Raw genomic sequence first — 18,172 nt, 5'->3', positions numbered from 1 at the left:
CTACCCCCCGTCCCGTCCCAAACATTCTTCTCCTCACTGCAAACAGCAAGAGTGAAATAGCTATGGAAGGGGGCCAACCACGAATTGGATTTCGCAAATGTGTGCTGGAGCCATATGACGGGAGATTAGGAATTGAGGCTATGCAGTTGTACTATTGGACCAGTCACAACATTCTGATCAGCAACTGACTGTTTGCAGACCACAGAGATTCTCCACTAGACATACAACACCGGAACCGTGAGCAACAGAATGTGATGTGACTTTTGAATGGGTCATTGAGATGTGGTAATCTCCCCCATAGCAACCACAGCATCAATAACCCTTCAGGACCAGATACTGCGGTGGATTAAATGGCACAGTGTGTCTACTGGGGAAACGACTTCATGGTCTGGTACATGGCTACAACACACGGCGACTCTGGAAGGCTTTCATGCCTGAGACACCATAGGAATCTCTAAGCGAGACAATTTCTGGGAGGGCAATTCCATACTCACATTTCAGTATCTCAAAGACACATACGAAATGCACAGTTCGCAATTCTATCGTTATCTCCAACTATGACATACCCTCAAGCAACATACACGCCGTCCCAGACTGTAATCTCATTGAGGCTCAGATCACGATGACCCTTCTGGGTAGGAAAAGGATTTTGATGATGCATTGAACATTGGTAAACAACACCCCTGACCCCATATCAACATTGAGAGACTGCTGGGGGGATGACATAGGTGTCTTGGAAGAGGAAGATTGGGTAGAGTCAAGGATGGACCTCAGAGCCATGGCTGTCTCCATGAGGCTGACATTGACTAAACGTGATTATCTACACCGGGTGAACTACAGCCCATTACGACTGAGTAAAATGAAACATGTCCTAGATCTGCTCTGTCTGAGAAGTAGGGAGGCAGTGACGAGTTTCTTTAGTACCATTGGGAAATACCCTTGATACAAAATTCTGTAGTGAAATGGCTGGTGATATCGGAGTACAAAATGATGCTGTTGGCACTGATGGACGTGTGGGGAGGGTAGTATGAGCACTAGACTCCTGGTGGCCACAGGCCTCCTCTTTGCCAAAAGAGACATAGCCCGCCATTGGAGGACTGAGCAGGCATCCTCTGTGATGGCATCAGGGCACAAGTCCTAAAAAAAGAAGTGGGGGGACTCTCCAAGGTAGGCGTGGTCACAGGAAGTGACATCATGACAGGAAGTGACATCACGACCGGAAGTGACATCACGACCGGAAGTGACATCGCGACAGGAAGTGACATCACATGTAAGGCAGATCTATCATTTGCATATAATGCAAGATTTAACAATTGAATCTGCTTGGTACTTAAGCCTGTTACTTAAGGTCCCTGCATGGAGGAATTAGCAGCCCAAATGTGGATGAAGTTTGGCGAAGGTGACATGAACACATTTTCAAAACGCTACAGGAAAGTTTGACTGCAAGATTTTGTATACATTACAGGTTCCCAGAGAGGCTGCTTCCCACACTCGACAATGACTATTACACACAGTAGGGCTCCATATTCACGTTATTCTATCGATGAGTGTTATATGTTATCTCCCCACCTATTGTAAACTAGCGACTCTGTATTAAATAGTTTTGTCCCAGCTGCCTCTCTCTAGCTGTGGCTAGATTTATTTATTTTATTTATAAAGTTTTATATAGCGCAAACTTGATCCCGAAGGATATCAGAACGCTTTACAATTTGCAGCAAAGGTAACAAATCAGAACATTAGTCTAACATTGGGAATCTTGGCTGAAGACAATGGAGCTGCCGGGGCATTAACTTGGGTCAATGCCTAAATTTTAGATATATTAACTGGCCATTGTATTTATTTTAGCAGATTTATTTATTTCTATTTATTTTAGGAAATGTATTTAGTTTTGGTATATTTTAGTTTGACTTATTTGCCTTAATTTACTTCAGTGCAACAAAATATAAACATTGCTTTACTTTGTATTAATACTGTTTATTTTTGTGATAGTTCCTAAAAAAAGGGCCGATTATGACTCATGCATTGTAATGGTTGTTTCCCCCTTTACAGAGACTACTTACTATAAAATCGGGGTGGGCCTAGCTCATGATGTCATTTTGTGGGGACCCCTTGAAGAAAGCGGGCAGAACCTTTGCAAAACTTTGTGCCCCCCTATCCAGTAGTGCAATTATCCAAACACTGACAGGATTGAGCCTAAATTAAAAATATACTGACATACGTAATGCCAAGTCAGACGTCATCATGGAGTCATGTTTAAATGAACAATCCAGCGCCATCCTACACCTCCCCATTCCACAAAATTATACAATTCAGACCAACAACACAAACTAGAAGGGGGCGTTGCTGTCATCATTAAACATTCCATGTGGAAACAGCGACACACGGAATAACACACAAGGGTACACCATCATACTACTTACATTTTGTAGCCTGGTGTCAATTGTTCAATGCAGGGCGTAATTTGTGCCAGTGCTTAGCGCCGGCACTTAATTGGCAGGGCCGGGTCTAGTGGGACTCTGATTCTACACGCACGAGGCGCACAGTGCATGTAAAATGTTTTAATTTAACTTACAGCACACTTGCTAGTACTAATACTTAATTAACTCCTCAAGTCTCGTGCAGGTGCATCGCATTGTGTTTAGTTTTTCACATCTCAGTTTACCCTTAATTGTTCACGATCACTTGAATAATGAAATATTCTGAGTGGGAGAGCTCTTTGGCAGCACTCTGCCAGGTTTCTCTCTCGTCACTCTCATGCTGCTGTGTTAAAGAGCCTCGGTTCTACCGCACAAAGAATTAGGGTGACCAACTGACATTGGTGCAAATTCAGGACGGTGAGTGTAAAAATTCAGGACAAAGGGTCAAAATTCAGGACACAAATTCAGGACAGGAGGTCAAAATTCAGGACAAAACTTTAGGACAATAGGTACGTTTTACAGACACATCAGAGGTCGTGCAATAGTATATAAGTAAGCCCAGCCATTTCCAAAAGTACTCAACCATTTGCAAACCTATCCATCATGTATCCTTCCATCTATCATTTCACTCATCCATCCCTTCATCCATCCCCTCATCCATCCTTTCACTCATCCTCCATTATCCATCCACCCTTTCACCCTATCCATCTGTACACTTATCCATCCACTCTTCATCCCATCCATCCATTCACTCATCCATTCAGCCATTTACCCTTTCACCAATCCAGCCATCCTTTCACTTACTAATCCTTCCACCCATCCACTCTTTTAGTCATCCATTCATCCTCCCTTTCTCTCTCCATCGACCCTTTCACTTAGCCTTCCTTCCTTCCATCCATCCATCCACCCACCCATCCATCCATCTACTCATCCACTCATGAATCCATCCATTGCCCCTATCACTCATCCATCTATCATTTCACTCCTTCACACATCTATTCATCCTTTTCTCCATCTACTCTCCCTTTCACTCACTCATCCATACTTACACCCACCCTTTCACTCATATGTCCATTCATTCACCCTTGCGCTTATCAATCCATCCATCCATCATTTCACTCATCCACCTACCCCCCATCATCCACCCACCATCCACCCACCCACTCATCCATCCTTTCACCCACCCACCATCCAATCCACTGATCCATCCTTTCACCCATCCACCATCCACCCACCCACTCATCCATCCATCCTTTCACCCACCCACTCATCATCCATCCATCCATCCTTTCACCCACCCACTCATCATACATCCATCCATCCTTTCACCTACCCACTTATCCATCCATCCATCCCTTCACCCACTCTCCATCCATCCATCCTTTCACCCACCCATCCATCCATCCCTTCACCCACTCTCCATCCATCCATCCTTTCACACACCCATCATCCATCCATCCATCCATCCGTCCTTCCCCTCATCATCCATCCATCCATCCCCTCATCATCCATCCATCCTTCCCCTCATCATCCGTCCATCCTTTTCCCTCATCATCCATCCATCCTTTTCCCTCATCATCCATCCTTCCCCTCATCATCCGTCCATCCTTTTCCCTCATCATCCATCCATCCTTTTCCCTCATCATCCATCCTTCCCCTCATCATCCATCCGTCCATCCTTTTCCCTCATCATCTATCCATCCATCCATCTGTCCTTCCCCCTCATCATCCATCCATCCTTCCCCTCATCATCCATCCATCCTTTTCCCTCATCACCCATCCATCCTTTCCCCTCATCATCCATCCATCCATCCTTCCCCTCATCATCCATCCATCCTTCCCCTCATCATCCATCCATCCTTCCCCTCATCATCCATCCATCCTTTCACCCACCCCCTCATCATCCATCCATTCCCTCATCATCAATCCATCCATCCCCTCATCATCCATCCATCCATCCACCCTTCCCCTCATCATCCATCCTTTCACCCACCCCCTCATCATCCATCCATCCATCCTTCCCCTCATCATCCATCCATCCATCCATCCATCCATCCATCCTTCCCCTCATCATCCATCCATCCATCCATCCATCCTTCCCCTCATCCATCCTTCCTTTCATCCATCCTTCCCCTCACCCATCCATCCATCCTTCCCCTCATCATCCATCCTTTCCCGTCATCCATCCATCCATCCCCTCATCCATCCTTCCTTTCATCCATCCATCCATCCTTTCCCCTCACCCATCCATCCATCCCATCCATTTATCCTGCCCTTCATCCATCCATCCTTCCCCTTACCCATCCATCCATCCCATCCATTTATCCTGCCCCTCATCCATCCATCCTTCCCCTCCATCCATCCATCCATCCTTCTCCTCATCCATCATCCTTCCCCTCACCCATCCATCCATCCCATCCATTTATCCTGCTCCTCATCCATCCATCCTTCATCCTTCCCTTCATCCATCCTTCCTTTCATCCATCCTTCCCCTCACCCATCCATCCATCCATCCCATCCATCTATCCTGCCCTTCATCCATCCATCCTTCCCCTCCATCCATCCATCCTTCCCCTCATCCATTTATCCTTCCCCTCATCCATTTATCCTTCCCCTCATCCATCCTTCCCCTCCATCCCTCATCCTTCCCCTCATCCATCTTTCCCCTCATCAATCATCCAGCTACCCTTCCACCCATACATCCAGCTATTTACATTTTCTCTCCATCCTTCCCCTCACTCATCAATCCATCTATCCTCTCTCATTATCCATTTATTCAATCTTTCATTCATCCATTCACCCTTTCACTAATTCTCCAGCCATTCACACATCCCTTCACTTACTCACTCGCCCACCTTTCCATATTAATTTTGAGCTGAGCCCTTTTGAGAAGAGGCCCATCAAGAACTTCACCCTCGCTGCAGGGGCCATTCCAGGACTGGGACAGAAGCCACCCAGGGCGGAGACAGGATCCACCACAGGGGGGGACAAGAGCCATCACAGGCGGGGGTGGACTGGAGCCACAACATGGGGGACAGGAGCCATCACAGGCGGGGTGGACTGGAGCCACTACATGGGGGACAGGAGCCATCACAGGCGGGGGTGGACTGGAGCCACAACATGGGGGGACAGGAGCAGGAGTCATCACAGGAGAGGGAAGGTGATCCACCAGGGTGGGCATGCAGTATTCTAGTATCATCTTGGGCTTCTCGCTCTCTCCTGCACAAGACAACGAGAAGACAGGCTCTCTGTCCAAAATGCCATCCCCCAGTGGCGGTTCGTCCATTGGGGGCGTTGGGGCGTAGCCCCACTAGCCATGGACGACCGTCACTGCTGTCACTGGTCTGACACACTGCACACAGCACAAAAAGTAAAAAGTATAAAGTACAATTATGAGCGCGCACAGAATAAACGACAGTGCAGTCATAATTGAGGCCGGAGTCACAAATCGTGACATCATTGCGATCGTGGGGGGCGGGCCTGCGGCAGTGCAGCGTGTGACTCACTGTGAATATCAGCGTCTGTGGCAGGCAGCAGTGTGCGCATTTAGGACAAGTCATTATTATTACTTGCCCACGCATGCGCACACAGGCAATAGCCCCTTCCCTCCTCCTCCCCCCTTAGCTGTCACACAGACAGAGACCCGGGGGAGCCGGGTCTCATTATGGGCAGTTTTAGCCCTGCACTTTAGCCAATCCTGGCGCAGTGGCGATGTTATGCTGCGCCAGGATTGGCTGAGTTAACGAGGATGATGGTGCTACCGTGCGTGGGTTGGAGGCTGACTGCCAGATCTCTGGTGAACAGAAGGCAACGCGAGGATAGGAGAGATCTTTTGAGGCTCCAATGTTCGTGACCAATCACTGCAGGGCTTTAATATGATGCCTTGCAGTGATGGACCCCTACTCCTGTTGCCGCGCTGGAGTTTAAATCTACTTCCAGCTCCTGCGTATATTTGCCTCCAGGACGACGAAGATCGAAGTGTGGATGGTGCAGGTGCAGTTGAGACGAGTGGTGGTATTTATTCCTCATTCCCAATCTGACCACCACCATGTCACTCGTCATCTCTCTGACTACATGCCACGCTCAGGCCCGGGCCTGGCCTCACAGCAAGCCCGCAGCAAGGCAGCACTGTCAGTATTGGCCTAATGGCCTCAGAGACGCTGAAGCAGGCAGCCGCCCGTGTGTAAAAATAGAAGGTAAAAAAAACACATAAAAAGTGTACTGTTTACCGTTTCAAATCCCTGTTGGGTGGGATTGGGCTGTAATGCTGTTTACTTTGCAGTATAAAAATTGCTGTAATAAGGGTATATAAATATGTGTACTGTACGTGGTTAAACTTCTGCCGCCCTTGGAGCTGGCCTGACGTTCAAACTGGCTGTGCCGATTCCTTCGTTCATGACAGCTGATGTTCCTTCCCCATACCTGTGCAGCTGTCTCCGGTCACGCTCCCTTCTTACTACCAAACACCTCTGGGAGGCCAGACCATGAAGAGACTAGAGTGCGCGTGGGCAACAATAGCTTTGAATTCCTCTCGTGCCACACTTGCAGCGGAGTTCCTATGATTTTTGCCCCGGCAATTTGTCCGTTAGTGCAATTTTCATGATAGTGTTTCCTTACTGAGAATATGGCAGAAAACAGGTATTTCTATTTTTTAAGTATATTCTCAGTTAGGAACCGTTTGAAATGTTAACTAACTGATGAAAAGGTAATCTGCACACCAGCGCTGATCATAAAAAAGGGTTTGTGATTATAGCATAAATCACATAAATGCCCCTGCAGAAAACTGTTTTTGCACAGGCTCGCATTATTCAGGATACAACCCTTGTTTGCTCTCTTGCCCCCTCTAATATTGCTTTCTCACCCGCACAGTCTTACAGCGCAGTTAATTAGAACTACTGCAGCGGTAAACTCATTGCTCGCTCGTGTCTTTTATTTGCTCTGAACATGGTTCCCGTGCTGCAGGTGCTCTTCGCCACTCTGGCCCAGGAGATCAAGGTGCTGCAGGACACCTTGATATGCTTGGTGCACTGGGAGTTGGGGTCATACTGTGCCACAGGTGTGTGGAAGTTAAATGTACAAATCAGAGAGCTTATTAGTTCCGTTTCTTTTGCGAGTGGAATGTAAACAAAACTGCACAGTTACACAAACCTGCACGCAAGGACTTGTTCTAAAATACCACAGAGAGAATTATTTAAAAATTAACATGGTGTTGTCACATGGTTTGTTTTCCCTCAATGATTCTAGTTTATGCAGATTATTGAACTTTAAGAGGTGGGGTGTGCGTGTGCAGCCTTGGTAAGGACCCAGCTGTGTGATGTCACTGGTAGTGACATGTTCTGCGAGGTGCTCGGATGCTATGGACTGGAGTCGTACCCTTTAAATTAGCATTTTAGTGTTTCTTTCATGGTTGGTAAATTCATTAATTTCGTTCATGAATGTGTTTATTACTGTTTTTTGTTTATTCAGGCACTGCTCTCTTCATCTGCTACTAATTTTGCATGTGTACTACATTATTGCTGCATCCATGCTGGGTGGTGTTCTTGGGTCACATAGGATGCCTTGGGGCTTGTTCCCTGCATATGTTGCCTGTTTTCAGGCTGTCAATCGCCCCCATTCCTTTTGATGTTACCCACAGTGGCCAAATACCTCACATGTGCATGCATTGTGTGTCTATCCATTACCGTGTGCGCTTCGGTAGTCAGGGTACCATCTCTGTGCAGTGTTCACCATTGTCACCTGGAGTTTTTTCAGATATTACACATCGGCTTAATCAGCATCTGAATACTGATAGGCTGGGTTAGTTTAGCTCTGGGGATAGTCAGTTTGATTACAAAAATGGCGAGAAGGACCCCACAAACCCACCTTATGGCAGTCAGACTCACTCACTAGGCTCACTCGCCACTGAGCACTCACCTCAAACTTTTACGCCCCACTACTTTCAAATGTCACCAGCCGCCACTGCCATCCCCCACTGTGATATACAGTACTTACAGGAGATACTCTAAGAGAACTGATTGAACTGATTGTCCTCCATACTTTGTTCATCAGTTTGGGTGCGATTGTGCCATTTCTTTATTGTATTACATTATGCATGTTTGAAGAACCGAGGTTTGCTTACAAATTAGGGACAGTAATTAAGCTCGGTGAAGAGAACCACGTGCTGCCTCGGTGTAATCAGGGGTGTAATCTGGCCGAGTCTAGGATGTTTGGGGCCCTGGGTAGAAATGGAACGTGTGAGCCCCCCTCTAAATAGCAGATACAAGACGCATTCAGGGCTGTTTGCATGTGAATGGATGCCCTGCTCCTGAACCTGCAGCCCCTCCCTCTGTCACCTTCATGCACCTCTTAACAGCTCATCAAGGGCTGGAGGTGTGAGGGCTGCCATCCCGCTGTGCCTCTACAGTGCTGCTGCTGGGGGTCTGAGCTTTCATACAGCCTCGGAGTCAAGAAGGGAGGTGGGGGCAAGCTGTGCCCGGTTCAAATTACGGAAATGCTTTATTTACTTTGTGCGCGCCGCGCTCCCGTTTTTTAATGGTGGACGCGGTTTTGATTTAGCAGGGTGGACGGCGTCCACCCTGAAAAACCCTCGGAAATAAGTGGGGGGATGCCGTCCACCCGCGTGGTACCCCGACTCGTGCCCTGGATGGCATGGACTAAAGGTTTGGACTATTCCGCCAGAGCTAAGGACATCCATACAAATTGAGAGGCTGCCCTCACAAACACAGCAAGAATTGGGGTGCCTAGACAGCCTACTCCACGAACAATGATACACAACTGTCTAGGGATTATTATGCTTTGTACGCTTATGTTACAGCAGGGTGGGAGAATGGTCGTGCCAACGATGGTATGATCTGTATGACTATTGTGAACATCTACTAGGTTGTAAAACTATAAAAAAAAGTGGGGAAAAAAAGTTTTCGGAATAAGTGGGTGTAATAGTTCTTCCTAGAGCTGGTTCAATAGAAACATGATTCCAACGGTGGCACTAACAGAGTAGACTTGAGGGCATATTTACAAGGGAATAGTGGAGCGTGGCATTAAGCACAAAATGCTAACGCCATCCTCCGCCATTCCGAAAATGCAGGGATGTGCCGTATTTATAAAGATACAGCACATCCCTGCATTTTCCCTAGCGCTGCACTAAATTAAGCTGCCTAGCGCCAACGCAGGTACCCTTGCACAATAGTCGAAGGATGCCTGCATTGAGGGAATGATTGTTTATGTGCAGGAAGGTGTCCCTTCCTGAACATAAACAATCACAAATGGCGATTTGTAGCTTCTATGGGTGCTGCATTGTGCAGCACACATAGAAGTTGCAAATCGTCATTTTTTTAATGATTGTTTATGCGTAGGAAGCAACACCTTCCCACACATAAACAATCATTCATGGCGGTTTTTGCCATTTTTATGTGTGCTGCACAATGCAGCACACACAAAAACTGCAAAAATTAGGAGAAATTAAGCATTTCTCCTCCTTTCGCCATGTTAAGAACAGGTTTTCCCTGGTCTTAATTTTGGCCCTGGCTCCTATTTACGCCACCCTTATAAATAGGGGGCAGCGTCAAAATCAATGGGTGTTGCGGCGGAACGCCTGCAGCAACACCGATTGCCCACACCTTTCACGCTAAGTGTAGTGTGAAAGGAGGCCTTATTTACAAGGCTGTGCTAAGCCATGTTAAGTGGCTTTACAACGCCTTGTAAATAAGGCGAAGTCCCTATCGCCACAGGAACAGAGTTAAATGTGACGTTCATGTGGCAATAGGGGCTTGTAAATCAGCAGCAGCCGGTGCAGGTAAGAGTGGTGGGGCGGGTGGGGTAGGGGGGAGTTGACATGCGACGACAAGGGAAAATAAAATTTAAAAAATAAAAACACTTAACTTGCGCCCGCTGCATTGCTGACTCTGGAATACGGTGAGCGCAAGGTAAAGGCTTTCCTTTTTTTAATTTTGTTCTCCCTTGTTGTCGTATGTCCATTCCCCCCCACCCCCCCACCTCACCCCTCCGCTCTTACCTACACCAGTCACGGCTGTTGTAAATATGCCCCTCGAGTTTCCTAAAAGGAAGACAGGCTGTCCCTTTGCCAGGGGAGGGAGGCCCAGACAGTATGTCACTTTTGTGCGAGTGACAGAAATGAATCCACTGCCCTGCCCTGGTCTGTTCCTGATACCTGACAGCATGTGGCCACTCCATGGATGAATAGCCTTTTCGTTTTTCCCTAGGGCCATGATGATGACAGCATGTGACCTGTCTGCCATTGCAAAGCCATGGGAGGTGCAAAGCAAGGTAAGGCTCCAGATGTTGCGGCTGCATGTATGTCTGCAGGGTAAGTTTACAAGTCCAGGGCACTGCTTTAGTGCCAGACTGGGTGTTGGTAAGGCTACATCTGGAAGCTGCTTTCTGCTAACCCTCTATGTGTAGGCTACGGTAAGGCAGATCTCACTGTGTATGGTGCTACATCAAAGCTTGAGGTATTACGAGTTTTTAAGGCACTGGAAGGGAGATAGACATACATAGGGATATGTACCTGTAGGCAATAAATGTAGGGCTCGGGTAGTTGTATTCTTCTTTGTATGTTGCAGTGCAGTAGTGCGCCCCCTTTAGGGTGCTGGTGGGTAAGGTGCATCTGAAGGAAGCTGTTTGGGAGGGCCCTACATGTATGCTCCTTTAAGGCAAGGCTGCATGTGTAGGGATTTGTAGGCATCATGTGCTGGGAGTTTTCAGGAAGTGGGCCTATGTTTACTGTACTGAAAATAAAGGATGCTCATCTGTGGGGCTGTAGCATAAGGCAGTATATGTAGTGCGCCTTTAGCTAAGGCACAAGATTTTTGTCGCAACATGGAATGATGGGTGCATGGGGAGCTGCTTGGAAGGTCCACATATAATGCCCGCGTGTTGTGTAGGAGTCAACTGCAGAAGGCTCTTACAACCAAGGCCCCGCTACGTAGAGTCCAACTCCATAGCCACAGATGGGGTACAACATGTAATTATGCTGGAATTTTTGTGGTGTCCACTTTTCTGTTATCCATTTTACACAGAGTTAACAGATGTACACTGTTCAGTCATCCTTTGTTGCCTAACTCTGGAACTCTTCAAATCTTTCCTAAGCAGGCATTTGATAATTCATCTGCATTTTTATATCACATTCAACTATCACTAGGGCAATGTAGCGCTTTCTCCACCTGGGTGTCTTTATCCTACTGCTTGTGGTTTTCCATGCACTATATATGGTGTGTTTGGTTGGGTATGGTTAGTAGAGATGTGCTTGTTTTAATCCTAGATTACTAATGCATGTGTTTAATCCGAAAGTACAATGACTTTAATGCAGATAAGGATCTCTGTCATGGGTTATATGTACCCGTGCATATGTTGAAAGACTGCGACCGTGGAGATTCGGTTGTCCATTACCCAACCTGTGCAGTGTGTTTTGTAGCCAAGCCTGGGAAGCAGTAATGAAACAATATTATGGGGGTGGTTTATGTAAAATAATTTTAGCTGAAGGTTTTAGATGTTTGCTCGTGTGGTGGGTGAAATATGTTTGTCTGTGAATGAGAATGCTGTTTTTAGTTAATATTTTGGGACGCTGTTAGTGTTGTCTGGCTTGACAGTGCAGCTGTCTTCAAAACCTACTGTTTAAAAAGTATTTAATATATGAATAGAGTGGACTTTGGCTCTGCCCAGAGGAGTGTTTTCTCTTACCTCATACAAAACTTGTGGTGGACCTGAAGGTTGGCCTGGACGTTAAATTCCGTCCTGCTTGCAGAATTTGGGTAATTTCGCAATCCGCGAATAACGCGTAATTGCCAAAAATTCTGCGATCCACGGCTTCGTGGATGTTTTTGCTTGTTTGCGCCTTCAAAATGCGTGTTCGCAAGATATTTCTCCCTGAGCACGCAAACAGTGTTCGCGAACAGGAAAAAAGCATCGCGAACAAGCTGAACAAGCAATTCCGCGTATTCGCAGAACTTTTGTGTGCTCGCGGACATTTTTTACTGTTTTGCAGAGCGTTGCGTAGCGTGACTACACAAATTCCGCCCACCCCTACCTGAAGGCCCAGATGGATAGGCGATCAACACGCAACTGCATTATTTACTAGTATAACTTGGGCACACAACAGTGGCAGAACTGCACACGCTCAACTATATGATTTGCAAGAAGTTTTCTGAGTAATACCCATATACCAGAAGTGGCATAGAGAGGTCTCTTTGGAATGCCATAAACGGCAATTATTGTCCCAATGGCGATTGTCAATGCACAGCCACAAACAAATTCCAAGAAAAGGGGTTTTCTTGTCTACCTGCAGGTGGCGCTGTTGGTTGCTGCAGAATTCTGGGAGCAGGGAGACCTGGAGAGGACGGTGCTGCAGCAGAATCCAATTGTGAGTACACCAGCCATTCCTTTGACACTGTCCAGGGCCAGGGCTCTCTAGGATGGGCATTGGTTTGTTACAAGTCTATGCATCATTGATGACGCAACATCTAGGGTTTTGACTGCAGTGTTGAGGCCCAAATCATAAGGAGGATATAGACACTTTCAAAACAGTCTGAAAATTGGGAACTCCAACGACGAATAGGTAAAGCGACATACATACAGAGGGCCTCATTTATAAAAAGTGACGCATCGCTGCGTGAAAACAGCGATGCGTCACTTTTCACTGCGCCCTCTTTGCGAGACCAATGATGCGTCATATTTACAGTATGACGCATCATGGCGCAAGGAGTTACAGATACGTCAGTATTTCTGACGTATCGGTACGGCGCGAAAGTGACGCATTGCTGGAGTGTGTCACAATAGTGACGTAACTCCAGCAATGTGAAAGGGCTTGTGTCAGTCTTACGCCTGCTGTGAGGCAGGCGTAAGAAATTGACGCATTTGTGTCCTAGAAGTGGCGCAGTGAAATCTTATAGATTTCACTGCGCCACTTCTATAACCCTGTCTTGCGTCAGAACACCCTCTGCATACATTATACCTTGCGTAGGTATAATGTAGCGCAGGGGTTTACAAAGTGATGCATCTACCTAGATGCGTCACTTTGTAAATATGGTGCAACAAGGCACATTTTTTACGCTGCTGGTGCGTCACAACAAGTGACGCATCGGCGACATAAAAGTGACGCACTGGCTCATAAATGAGGCCCAGAGTTTGCAGAATGTGTGTGTCCTGGAGCAATGAGCCAGAGGCATTCAAATACCAACAATACAAGAGCAGGAGACTTACGGTACAAATATGGTAGAGGTGGAAAGGTCTTAGGAGTAGAGTATTTTACAGTAAGTGCAGTGAGAGCAGTGAACAAAGAAGGGGCAGCAAATCCACTGACTGCTTTAAAATGTCCCAGGAGAGTACGAGGACTGAGAAAGCCAGGGGAAGGCTGGAGACCTGTAGGATCTGTGTGTCAGCAACGGGGAGGAAGTGGCTCAACCAGATGGCCAAGGTGATTTTTAGCTGCCCTCAAATTCTGTGTCTGCTTCTACGTGTGTGTCCCAAAAAGGTGATTGCGTAATGCGCTTGTGGGTTGGGATAGCTCTCCACCCACTGTAATTTGGTTATAGTACACAGTTATTACACCGCTGGGAACCTGTAATTTTCCAAGGTTGAGACCAGTTCATGGTGCGGGTTGTGAGCTTTGCAGAGTGATATAATGTCTGGCACAGCGAATTACCCGTGACCAAGGCTACAATGTGGGAACTAAAAGAACAATATTTTGAAAGGTATTCGTCTGTTAATACAACAGAAGTTTGTTTTGCTAAAAACACAGGTACTCATTTTGTTGATGGATAATTTAACCTTGCGTACTGAACTGCTGTGTACAGTCAATAAAAAGCTGTTTTTGTTTTAGCGGTGCCTCTTAAACTTTGAAGCAGAATGGCCTAATTCTAATTTATGGCAGGATTCATATGAGACTCTGTTTCAGAAATAATCATTCACTTTCCACCTTCGAACATAAGCCAATCATCAACACTGACGTCAGCGGGGCGTACCATCTGGTCCATCTCGCATCCACGAACCAAAGAACTCCGCTGCTCACGTGGGTTGAACTTTCACCTCGAGTGTGAAAATCAGACAGTTGTAAACTTAGTTCAATACGAGCTCTACCGAGTGAAACTAAACACATCATTCAATCCCCGCATTGTCCTACGGTCGATTCGTGTCATTTTGTGATTGCCTGGCTTCCAAAGTGCACATTGACTTGTACATGGCGGTGCTGCAGGCCCCAATACCCCACTCTCCCGGGCACTTACATCACCCTACGACAGAGGTCTTCAGACTTTTGGATGCTGAGACCCCCCCTGTCGACATTTTCATGTGTAAGTACCCCCTCATGAAACTTTTTTCCAAACTCGGAGGCAGAATCTGCACATGCATCAAACTCCAGCTCTGGTCCAGGCAGCACAACAAGTTTTGGTCCCAGAGCAGGAGCGGGCAAAAAGCCTGGATTCATGGCGCTGCCAGTGCCGCAGGTTAACAAACTGTTTCCTAAGCCTACATACTTGTGGGCGGATTTACAAGCCCCTGTGCCACCACTACGTCAATTTTTGTGACCTATTGTTGGCGCGGGGGGGCCCTCCATATTTACAAGGAGATGAAAAGCCACCCTGCGAGCCTTGTCCTCTCCTTGTAAATATGGCCCCTTCACATGCAGCACTGTGCGTGGAAAGGGAGTTCCATGGGTGTTGTTGTGGGTGTTCCCACGCAACACCCATTGAACAAGATACATCTCCATATTTACGAGAAATCGTAAATCTGGAGATGCGTGTGAATGCTTCGCCACCCTAGAGGTGGCGTAGCAAGGCGCAAGGAGGAGAAATTTTCTAATTTCTCCTCGTTTTTAGGTCTCGCCTGTTGATGCGCATGCGCATCGAGCTTGCGAGACTATGGGGGCTTATCCACTCTTTAACCAGCTTGCAAGGAATCGTGGCGATTCCTTGCAGTGCACGAGAAATTTAAGCTCAATGCGCATGCGCATTGAGCTTAAAAGCGCGTGCACATGCCCCCAGCCGCCTGCCTTGCCTACTCTCTCTCTCACAGCCTCCCCCAGCTCCGCCCCCTTACTTCTTGATTGCACGGCCGCTAGGCCGTGCCTCCCCTACTCTCCTCCCCCCTCCTCCTACTCTCCTCTCCTGCCTGCCGTGTCGCACCTCTCCCCTCTCCCCGCTCCCCCCTTCCCCTGCCCGCCGTGTTACGGTCTTTGCAACTCCCCAGCCATATGTTGCTTTGTTTTCGCTGCTTTACACGATAAGATCAAAGAGCTGTGAATAACGCGAAGAAAAACGCGTCGTGTTCCCATAGTAGCGTTTTCCGGATTGGACGTTTTTCCGCCAATCAAAAAGCATATTAGACCTCCACCAACGCTTGTATAAAGGCGGAAGAAGTCGCTGAACTGCGCCCTTCTTCGCAAATATAAACAATGTGGACAATATAACCTTTAAAACATTCAATGATATGGGTAATAAATTCTTTGTTGTTGTGTCGCCCCACATCCGCCTCTCACCGCACCGACGCCACCTCGCCTCAGACGGGCCCCTCCCTCCTCCCCCCCCCTCTCTTTCTCGCACACTTCTTTCGCCCTTTAGCCTCCCTCCTCTCTCGCGCACACTCCACCCCGCCGGAGCCTCGCATCACTCTGCAGTCTCTGCCTCGCGCCCGCCATTGCCCCCTCCCCTTCAATCTCTCTCGGGCACAATCCACCCCGCCGGAGCCTCGCATCACTCTGCAGTCTCTGCCTCGCGCCCGCCATTGCCCCCTCCCCTTCAAGGGGACTGAGCACGTGCTCTCATTATCTCACCTCCCTTTATAATTAATTTACGGTCTTTGCAACTCCCCAGCCATATGTTGCTTTATTTTCACTGCTTCTTTGTTGTTGTGTCGCCCCACATCCGCCTCTCACCGCACCGACGCCACCTCGCCTCAGACGGCCCCCTCCCTCCTCCCCCCCCTCTCTTTCTCGCACACTTCTTTCGCCTCCCTTTGAACTTCTCCCAGCTCAATTACTCTCCCCCTAATTTCCCATCACTTCCCTTTACAGCTCTTTTTCGCTCTCCCTCACAAATTCCCCCTCCTTTCCAATTCCAACAGATCACCCCTCCTAATACTGTTCGTCACTGGGCTATAAGTGGGATGCAAAGGTGTTTGGGGGAGGGGGTCTCCAAAAGGTGTTTGGCCTATTTAATTTATTTCCATAGTATGTGCCACCCAACCTGAATTTTGGTTCCTCTCCCAGCTTTCCTTTATTGCATCCAGTTATAGAACACAAAAATTGACGTGCACCAAAAACCTAACAGGACTATGGCAATTTATTTATGTGTTTTTAACATAGCGCGTACTTTACCCAGAGTTGTCAGAGCGCTTTAGACTAGAGCGAAGTAAATTACATAAGGAAAAAGTGACATGGTAGTAGACAACACTACTTATATGTACAGCAGTTACTCGTGACGTGAGTTACAGATTAACAAATTACATATTCACTCAAGATTACATATTAAGTAAAATTGGAGCGATCAAGGCTGCACAGCTACATAATATATATTTATAAAATTGAGACAGAGGGTCCTAGTAGCTCTCCTGAGTGTCATGTAACAATCTGGGTCATGACCTGAAATGAGGGGGTATGTGCCAGGTGGGGAGTTTGGCTTTCTCAATGGTCGTTTGCTGTTGAGTAACAGCAATAATTTCGTTGGCAGTAATTAATATCAAAAATGTTTCAATTCCACTACACCCACATCCACCACACCCACATCCACCACATCCACCACCACATCCACCACCGCATCCACCACCACAACCACCATGACATCCACCACCACATGCACCACCGCATCCACCACCACCACCGCATCCACCACCACCACATCCACCACCACATCCACCACCACCACCGCATCCACCACCACATCCACCATCACCTCCACATCCACCATGACATCCACCACCACATCCACCACATGCACCACCGCATCCACCACCACCACCGCATCCACCACCACATCCACCACATCGACCATCACCTCCACATCCACCATGACATCCACCACCACATCCACCACATGCTCCACCGCATCCACCACCACCACATCCACCACCGCATCCACCACCACATCCACCATCACCTCCACATCCACCATGACATCCACCACCACATCCAACACATGCTCCACCGCATCCACCACCACCACATCCACCACCGCATCCACCACCACCACCACATCCACCATCACCTCCACATTCACCACCACATCCACCACCAGGTGCAAATGCAATGTTCTTGGATTTTCGTCACAATAAAATACACTGAACATAATCTTCACAAAATTAATTTACAAACGTTTAAGCTATTGCCATTATAAATTACAATAAATTTTATTTAAGTATTAATTATTTACAAAATTAAAAGCCATTGTTATTTGCAATATCAATACATCTAAGTCACGTAAAGACAACACACATTGCATTACAAATGCTATAGGTGTCACATTTGCAAAACTTAAAACTATTGACATTGTAACTGACAAAGCTATTACTTTTGCTATTTTCAAAACCAACACATAAATAAAAAAAGTGTCCTTTACAATACCAATTGCTCAAACTTTCCTAATGCGAGACCTATTGCATTTCCAATGCTTGTTTCCTCTTTCAATGCGTACTGCATTCTACAGCACACATTGAAAGACGAAAATGCCTGTAGTGATTGTTTTTGTGCAGTAAGGTACCCCTTCCTGCACAAAAACAATCTCCCCACGACGCACCAACCTTGCACCATGGTG

General features: G+C 47.2%; 1 protein-coding gene across 1 annotated transcript in view; it reads left to right on the top strand.

Moving 5' to 3' along the window:
* Positions 1–18,172, top strand: part of PDE6A (phosphodiesterase 6A) — a 300,863-nt gene that overhangs the window by 254,595 nt on the left and 28,096 nt on the right. Inside the window, exons 18-19 of the mRNA XM_086928871.1 lie at positions 10,637–10,700; positions 12,718–12,792. Of these exons, the coding sequence (XP_086784997.1) occupies positions 10,637–10,700; positions 12,718–12,792 (139 nt within the window). The remainder of the gene's footprint in view (positions 1–10,636; positions 10,701–12,717; positions 12,793–18,172) is intronic.

The sequence above is a fragment of the Lissotriton vulgaris genome, chromosome 7, assembly GCF_964263255.1.
Source record: "Lissotriton vulgaris chromosome 7, aLisVul1.2, whole genome shotgun sequence".
NCBI classification, from domain to species: domain Eukaryota; kingdom Metazoa; phylum Chordata; class Amphibia; order Caudata; family Salamandridae; genus Lissotriton; species Lissotriton vulgaris.
Note: the sequence above shows the minus strand (reverse complement) of the source record. Positions and strands in the feature narration are given on the sequence as shown.